Source organism: Perkinsus marinus (genome assembly GCF_000006405.1).
Source record: "Perkinsus marinus ATCC 50983 genomic scaffold scf_1104296958234, whole genome shotgun sequence".
In the NCBI taxonomy this organism is placed as follows: domain Eukaryota; phylum Perkinsozoa; order Perkinsida; family Perkinsidae; genus Perkinsus; species Perkinsus marinus.
This window is the reverse complement of record NW_003206847.1, coordinates 358,015-366,287: the sequence shown is the minus strand read 5'-3', so window position 1 is coordinate 366,287 and position 8,273 is coordinate 358,015. Positions and strand designations below refer to the sequence as shown.

The window sequence follows — 8,273 nt, the reverse complement described above, 5'->3', positions numbered from 1 at the left end:
AGTCGGCCTCAGCAACAGGGTGGAGGGTAGGCTGGGTTATCAGCCCTCGCAAGTACACTGAAATCATCAGAGCTGTTCACGACCAGACGGTAGGCCTCTACTCTTCAATGGCGAGAGCCTTTCATCACTTTAGGTACTACAATCACCGTCACCTATGCAATATGGCACAATCGCCTTCACTGAGCTCAGTGATAACTATTTCAAGCATTACCTTCCTGAGAAGTACTCCGAAATAACAATACCATCCATCCTTCAATTCGTCCTTGCATAGGTACCAGAGAAGGCGAGACTTATTCGTACCAGCCCTCCGAGAACTCGGCTTCAAAGTCACTACACCTCACTCGGCATATTACGCGTAAGGGAGTTGCTACTGATAATGAAGGTCATTCGCTTCTCCTCAGGTTTGCCAATTTTCGTGAGGTGCCCAAACTGAAGGGAATGTCGTCTTGGGAGGCCACCGACTACCTTGTTGAGGAGGGTGGTGTTGCTGGGGTGGCCGGGGCTAACTTTTGTGAGAAGGGCTCGGGTAGAGGGGAGGATTATGTAAGCCCTCGTGTGTCACCATCGTCGTGTCACCACCACTACCACAGATACGGTTCTGCTTCTGCCGAACTGATGACGAGTTGATGACGGCCATTAACCGTCTTAGGAAGGCATTGCAGTGAGACTCCTCTTTCTTCTTCTGCTGCTGCTCCTCCTTTTTGTTTACTATATCGTCGAGCTCTGCAGGCAGTCTCCTGCTAGTCCCAAGGGTTCATGCTTGCGTTACTCAATGGTGAAGTGGTATTACTATCATGGTCGTAAAGTAGCGGTAACAGCAGATCCATGGGAAGCCTCTGGAGTGGTCACTACTCATCCTAGAAGTACATTATAATGTCTAAGACTAATGACGGAACATCGTCGTCACCCCCGAGTTGGGCAACAGCAGGGGGTGGGGAGAACGCTACTAGGGCACGAGTACCAGGCTGGATGGTCGGCGACAGCGGCCCTGGTGGTGAAGGGACTACTACGGCTAAGGGGCAGCACCAGGATGGGGGAGGGGCAATGGATGCCTTCTTACCAAAATTTCGCCAATTCCTCACTATAGTGAGTTTTGGATATCACGAAGCCCTAATATCATCGTCATCATGATCAGGTGGATCCAGCCCGGGAGAAGGGCAGTTCGGATGAAGACCTCCTCGCAGTACTTAGAGACTACGATACCCCTGAGGGCCTGTTCGCCTCACTCGATGAGCAGTAGTGCGGCTAGTAGGTCCCTCTGGTACGAGCATCATGCAAGGTACAAGGCTGAGTGGCATCAACACCAGGATGGGGTTCAACCTGCCCCTCCGGCCCCGGCCGCGGCGACATCTACTGCATCATCCAAACCTCGGTGTCAATACGGCAATAAGTGTTATAGGAAGAACCCACAGCACATGAGGGACTTTGACCACAGTCACAGTCCTCTGCTGCCGAGCCAGAGTGGTGGGGATACGGTCACTCAATCACCTGATAAGAGGAAGAAGCGCAAACGGGAGAAGGACAGTCCAGAGGAGTCTGGGGAGAGCAGTGACCTCTCCTCGTTTATAGTGAGTACCTCATAGTCGCCCTCTTCCTAGGAAGTGCTCAGGTGCCGGATGATGTCACCGACTCCCCTGAGCGTAATGGTGAGTTGCCCCTGTGGACTGCCCTATTAGAGTTGTCGTTGCAGATGATGATCCTGACTATACCCCCGACACCAGCGGCAGGGACTCTCCTTCCCCTCCCCCCTCAGCACCAGCACGGCCAGTGTGTATGTATGGTAGGAAATGCTATAGGAAGAACCCCGTGCACTTCAAAGAGTTCGCCCATCCGTGGCTCGATAATGATGATGATGATAAAGCAGCTAATCCTTATCGCGATGCATTTGCGTTAGTGCCTCTCCTATGATTTTATAGCTGCGTGTCGGGCTATGTCCTTCTCTTCGTCTTCATCACCAACCGGTCACCAGCAGTATGCATATGATTACGATGAAGACACCCATGGTGCTGCTCAACTCCACCACCACTCTAAACTTATCCGTTTACCCCCTTCAGGTCGATCTCCTAAAGCACTAGGAAGGAGGAGTGACCTTAGTAGGCCCTCGAGGGTCTACTACTCGTAGAGTGATAGATCGTTCTAGATGACCCCCGTCGTGATAGTCGAGGAAGCTTCGGCAGCAGGGCCAAGCCTTCCATAAAGCTCTTCGTAGGCTCGATACCCTTCAGCATCAACGAGGTATGCTCGCCTTAATGACGATGGGCGCCTCCTCCCCCGTCCATAGGCTGATCTTGAACCACTCTTCACACCCTATGGGGAAGTAGTAGAGCTAGTGATACAGCGACAGTCAGACGGGCGTAGTAAAGGATGTGCTTGGCTGAGGTCAGCTCCTCATCGCGGACCGCCTTATGGACCTCCCTCACTGTAGATACGCTACGAAAGCAGAGTGCGATGCCTGCATCAAGGCTCTGCATAACACGTAAAGTGGTCGTAGTATTCTGGGTTTAGTGTGTGGCAAGGTACCAGTGGCGGACGGGTAGTACGTGGAGTTTGATGCAAGTGCGGTATGCTATAGGGGAACTCGATGGGTATCATAATAAGCTCTTCGTGGGGGGTATACCAGCCTACTTGGACGATGGTGCCCTCACAGCCTCTTTCTCGACTACGTAGTAGGGCCAGAGGGGACACCATTGAACCTTTCAGTGTGAAGGTATGGGCCTGTGAGGGAGCTTGTGAGTCTTCGCCGGGGGCCAGGACAGAGCACGAATGCTGTGATGGTGAGGTTCGTCCGAAGGGAGAGTGTTAACAAGCTCCTTGCGGACTCTAGAAGACGCCAGATGTAGGGTGACAGAGGGGGGACTGGTGTCACCATGAGTCACCGCAGTTACCTTTGTGGAGTCTACTGCCCTGCGGTTCGAGTTTCCTATGCTCACTACAATCGGCATGGGGACCGCGTATTCTCTACTAAGGCGACTGCTGAGGATAATGTTCTGCAAGAAGGAGAAGGAGTACCCTCACAGAGGCGAGTTCCATCACAGTCTTCCACAATAGGATACCCTCCTGTCCCACAGGGCCCTCCACCGCAGTTACAGTAGTGCTTCGTCGTTCGAGTCCAGTGGGAGAGGCCGGCAGGTCAGCGGGTTGGGCCCAGCTGTTGACCAGGAAAAGGAGGTCGGCAGTCCCAGTCAGCAGCCTCTTCCTCATCACGCCCAGTGGTCATGGCCAAACTACTACTCTTGGGCACCTATGGTAGCAGGCAATGGTCATGAATACAGGTTGGATGGTGCTCCTCAACGGTCTCCTCCTGGTCCTTGCTATAGTCAGGTCCTCCTCCCACCCCACCATGTACTACGTGCCTAGCGGCCCTGTTGGGAGGCAGCTCTGTATAGGAAACATACCGTCCTACAAGTGAGGGTCGACCTTAGTCAGTCGAATAGATGCAAAGTGGCTCTCCAGAAGCTTCTCCGATGTTACTGATCTCCTCACACCGTATGGTTCGATTCTACACATCACTGCTGTTGATGATGAGGATGCTGATCATGGTACTATGACAGTATCAGCAGTGATGGCATCGGATGCTGAGGTAGTGACGGCGGTCCCCTTAACGTAATAGGTGTTTCAGGCGAGTGCTGCCGAGGCGGCATTGAATGGTTATGTATTCCCGGACGACGAAGCACAGCTTCCCTTGAACGTGTCAAGGGTAGTGTGGAGTTCGAGAGAGGTGGTGACACCGTAGACAGGTGACACCACCTCAAGAGTGGTCTCCGGCTTATTACTCCTACTACCCTTCACCAACGACCGATACCATCCCTGGCAGTATAGCAATGACCAAGATAATGGCTGGCCTCCTCAAAGCACAGGAGACTCTGGTAAGTGGCCGTGCTGGTCCACTGCTCTCACACATCCTTCAGGCTCGGCATTCGCCCGTATACGCTGGTTCCGGCAGCTTCCCTCAGGTGGGCGGCATTCTGGTAGCCTGGTGCCAAGGCAGATTCTTAGGCCCCTCTGAGGCACCACTGTCACAACTGCTCGGGAGAATACTGGTTGCCGCCTATTATCACTGCAGCAGCCGCTGGACATATTCAACTTGCTGCCAATTTGACAAACTCTGCGATCGTCTCCCTCCCAGCTGAATGTAGACAAGCCTCTCGTGACATCTGACACTGCCCGACCTCAACTTTAACCATCTCTCTATTCTAATTCTTCCAACGGTATCATATAATCCTATTTTGATCCCTATTCGGTGGTCGTAGTTTTCACATAACACAGACAGCTGGCATCTAATTTTTCTACAGTATCTTTAAACTCTCCACTGTTGTGGTTATCTTGATATATATTATACTCCTCAGCTCGGGGACCACATTTTCAGCCAAGTCTCTTTGGTTCATCTAGTTGGGAGATCATACGACGGGCGTTGCAGAGATTACTTCTACTACACTTGCCGCGTAAGTTGACCTCGGCGGAACCGTTCCGGGAACTCTTAGGAAATTATAGTGTACTTATTTCGACTGCTTGAGTGTGCTCATGCATACGCTCCATCTAGCATAATATCTGTTTATCGTCACAACGCACCCTAGTAGTGGCAGGTTGGCAGGTGATGAAGAAAACGGGCCACCCCTCGGAATATCCCAGCGTGTATGAATATCAGACAAACTCAGATGCCATTTCGAAGATTTTCACGAGTTCTCTCCAACGGTAGTTGAATCAATTCCACACTCTTCATATCTATAGATGAGCAGCGTAACATTTTTCTACGTTTACGTTACGGTGTGAGTAACGTAAGCAGTTGACGGTTACGGGAAGGCCTTAGGACTTGGCGGTTGGTGCTGAACTGCCTTCCCGGGATTGTGGCGAAAACACTCGCTGTAATGCACTCCACCATAGCTCAAATCGTGGTTAAACTCATTCCTGGTGGCTCGGATTCAACCGAACCGCTGAAAGAGTAACATTTGGTTTCGCATTTACTAGCCGCCCCTCCGTCTAAATCCCAGGCTGGCCCGGAACTGCCGGGACGGCCTCGTCTGCGCATGCGCATTCACATTGAATAGATATAGGCGTCTTGAATGACCAATCCTCGTTTTGTCCTCTGCATCTCCGTAAGACCCGTTACGGCGCCGTAATTTTACATTACGGGGCTTGAGGCGTAACCGTAAAAGTGAGCCGTAATTCTGCCCATCTATATTTATGTTCGACAAGGTATGACGATATGGAGAAAGCCGTGTATAGGGAAAAGTCCTGGCAGATTCCATTCCTACAGTGTTCCCGTCTATCGATAGGCCAACTTAGCGATATGCGACGATATTCCATCCTTTGGCTTTGGAACGGTAAACCTGGTTGGCGCGCCTATGGCATCAGAAAGTTGAACCATAGATAGACGCAAATACAGCGAAATCGACTCTGCCAGAACTTTTCTCTACATACGGGTTTTTCTTTTCGGTATAACTCAGCGAGTGTCGAGAGTATGAAAGACCACCGCTGGAAAGAGCTCGCCGAGTGCTTTAAAATGGTGACTGAACCTGTCTGATATTCGCATGCGTTGAGAAGTTACGGGGGGCCTTTTTCCTCGATCCCCTTATAGAAGCGTGTAGGTGCTCTAGGAATCTCCCTGACCCATGTGATAACCGGGCTCCTCATTAAGGCCCTCTTGAACCACTTTCAGGCCAAACCAGTTCATATTCCATCGCAAGGTTTGTTTCGTGCATTCCTAACGCATCACTGTTCCCATCGGGTTCTTCCGATATAACACTCAATGCAAGGTACATGTAGGCGTGTTGGAAAAACGAATTGCAGGTAAGATAGCAACACTGAACAAACACAACCTGGGTCTTCTCATTCTAACGCTTAGTCGAGATGCTTAGTGTCCTTCACACCGTGAAAACCGCCGTATACCAACTCCACCGATTTGGGATCGATGGCGTATCTGATCAAACAACGGATCTCCCATTTATACAAATCAATCACCATTTCCAGGAAAAAGAGTATACGGAGAAATGACACAAAAATGTACAAAGTCAATGGCACCTCCAGGATGACTATCCTCAAAGCGACCCTATACAGTCGTCCACTACGCCGCGGGCGGCTGGCATTATGCATTCAGTGGTGCCAACAACCCTTCACTCGTTATTACTTTCCTTTGCCAGTAGAGACTAACTCGAAAGTAGTAATGCCGCAGTTGAGCATCTTGTTAGATCTTGCGGGTGTTCGTACGCCTCGGGGAAGGAACGCGTTGAAGAATTCTTGAAACAATCACAAGTATACTCACACCGTGATGGTCACCACCTCACCTCGGAAATAAAGAGAATGTCCAATCGCTATAACACAGTCCACATCGCGCGCCATCGGACCTGACCAAAACTACCCAACAATCAACTGATACCACCTACTGTTGAAACACCAGTCGCAGAACTCATGGAACCTCATCAGGCCATTCGAACTGAGGGGCTTCGATCCGTCGTTAAACCTATTGCCAACTACACGGCAAGTAAACACAGAAAATGCCTTACTTCCCGCTAAGTTTGTGCTCTGAATAGAAGTCAACCACATCCTTGATTTTAGGTTCCGCAACTTCGACAAAACTCGGACCAGGAACACCCTTCTTGGGCGTGAGAGCAAAACCATCCACATTCCGAGTCATCTCCTGAGACCCTGTCCATCCCTCCCAACCGCCATACTAACATCTATCACCTGTAGGGCACTCATGACGTAGATCTGCTCCTGCTTGTGCCCTCCAGTGGAAGGTGCATCTTCATTTTGCAACAGCCTTGCTGATAATGCTATCATCCCGGTAGACACAGCTCTCCGCAAATTCGAGGACGCCATAACAGAAGTATGCTCTGAATTCGCCAAAATTCACTCTCATATAAACCCCGATCACTACCGTGGTCGTCTCCTGCGAGAATTCGCGCATACTCGTTGGTTTTCTTATTGTTTTCAATCCAGTTGAGTAACTTCAAACTCTGCTGAATTCCATCTGGTGAAATAGGAGCATCCCAGTACCTTATACGAATGCCAACAATAACCCCACCCCCCTAGCGAACACATTACAGCGAATCCGCAGTAGGCATCAGCTCCAACTCTTTTATCGAGCACTTCAACAACCTCAACGGGAACGACGGGCCGAATCCTGCACCCAACACCACGGCAGAGTTGATAAGCATATATTGATGCCACAACGCCGACCTTTGTTGAAAACCACATTCCACATACTCTCTCCGTGTCTCAGGAATATGATGCGCTTCCGGTGGGCTCTCTCAGGGAAGGCTCTCGACTCCTCCAAAATCTACAGCGGAAAGTCGATATTCTCTACAAGTGTACGCCAGCATCTCCTCACGATTCGGGTATCAGACGGTTGTTTCCACTTGCGGTCCTTTGAGAGGAAGAAATGCAGAGATGCTCTCGGTATCGCCAACAGCTTCGTCTTGACCTGAGAGGCATCCATCGTGCAAGAGGCCGACCTAGACTCGTTCCCATAGTAGGGTTATGACCTACATCCTCAGCTGATGTGATAAGGAGTACGAGATAGTAAACAAGAGCAGCGGCAACAAGGAAGAAGACCAGCACCTGCAAGGAATATCTTTTAGGGGGAGTAGGTCCAGCCTTACGAACGCTGGAGACCTGGCCATGAGGAAATCTGCGATGAACGATGATCCTGAGGACATTTGGGTCATAAACTGACAACAATCAACACCATGAAGATGAGCGCAACCACAACACAGAGGAAGGGGGAAACTACGAAACTCGGGTAAGCTGGCGACGGTAGAGGACGACTGAGGGCATACTACCGCTTTTGGGGGGTGACCCTTTGTGAGGGGGGGTACCGTCACTTCATAGAACCATCTCCAACAAGGATAGTAGCTAGAATATAGTACAGCGATTCCTAACGCTTCTCTAGGCGGTAGTGGGAAGCACAAGTCGCTTTCTAATGGTGTAAAGAATGTCGACACCACGACCTAGCAGTAGAACCGAAGTACTATGGAGCAGTGCAGTAGTAGTACTAGTAGTGAATGGTATATGGGGATAACCCACTGCTTATGTACATGGGAAAATGCGTCGTCGCCGTCGTAGTCGTCGTCCTACCTCCAAACACGGCTAATCCTGGACGTGTTGGTGGTATAACGGTTGATGATGATGATGATAGGGGTACGTTGGATTTGAAAATAGGACAGAAATAATGATGATGCTCGTGATTAATCCATTGCATGAATGCAATAGTAATAGACCGACAAGGAAAGCGTTCGAGAGTCCACTGAGCAGCAGCATATCACGGCGAAACAGGA

The 8,273-nt window shown here is 50.4% G+C and overlaps 3 protein-coding genes across 3 annotated transcripts in view; 2 read left to right on the top strand and 1 right to left on the bottom strand.

The window, feature by feature from the left end:
• The window catches only part of Pmar_PMAR006088 (hypothetical protein), a gene marked incomplete at both ends in the record, with an annotated part of 1,952 nt that extends 1,287 nt beyond the window's left edge, over nt 1-665 (top strand). Inside the window, 5 exons of the mRNA XM_002774460.1 lie at nt 1-89; nt 134-222; nt 272-355; nt 402-543; nt 591-665. The exon at nt 1-89 is cut by the window's left edge and continues 4 nt beyond it. Of these exons, the coding sequence (XP_002774506.1) occupies nt 1-89; nt 134-222; nt 272-355; nt 402-543; nt 591-665 (479 nt within the window). The remainder of the gene's footprint in view (nt 90-133; nt 223-271; nt 356-401; nt 544-590) is intronic.
• Nucleotides 666-873: 208 nt separating this feature from the next.
• On the top strand, nt 874-4,158 carry Pmar_PMAR006087 (hypothetical protein; the record flags this gene model as incomplete). The annotated part of the gene is made up of 16 exons (XM_002774459.1): nt 874-1,086; nt 1,136-1,236; nt 1,280-1,548; nt 1,599-1,646; nt 1,691-1,820; nt 2,210-2,317; nt 2,426-2,476; nt 2,517-2,663; nt 2,708-2,836; nt 2,882-3,088; nt 3,322-3,405; nt 3,454-3,580; nt 3,620-3,697; nt 3,738-3,866; nt 3,909-3,953; nt 3,997-4,158. 16 exons carry the CDS (start codon nt 874-876, stop codon nt 4,156-4,158), a joined length of 2,028 nt encoding a protein of 675 aa, XP_002774505.1.
• A 1,680-nt stretch (nt 4,159-5,838) lies between these two features.
• Pmar_PMAR006086 (conserved hypothetical protein) lies at nt 5,839-7,655 on the bottom strand (the record flags this gene model as incomplete). Its single annotated transcript, XM_002774458.1, has 12 exons — nt 5,839-5,917; nt 6,125-6,233; nt 6,282-6,341; nt 6,381-6,457; nt 6,501-6,634; nt 6,682-6,830; nt 6,875-6,993; nt 7,042-7,120; nt 7,177-7,276; nt 7,328-7,420; nt 7,486-7,557; nt 7,599-7,655. The coding sequence occupies 12 exons, from the start codon at nt 7,653-7,655 to the stop codon at nt 5,839-5,841; spliced, it is 1,128 nt and encodes a 375-aa protein (XP_002774504.1).
• Between the last annotated feature and the right edge of the window lie 618 nt (nt 7,656-8,273).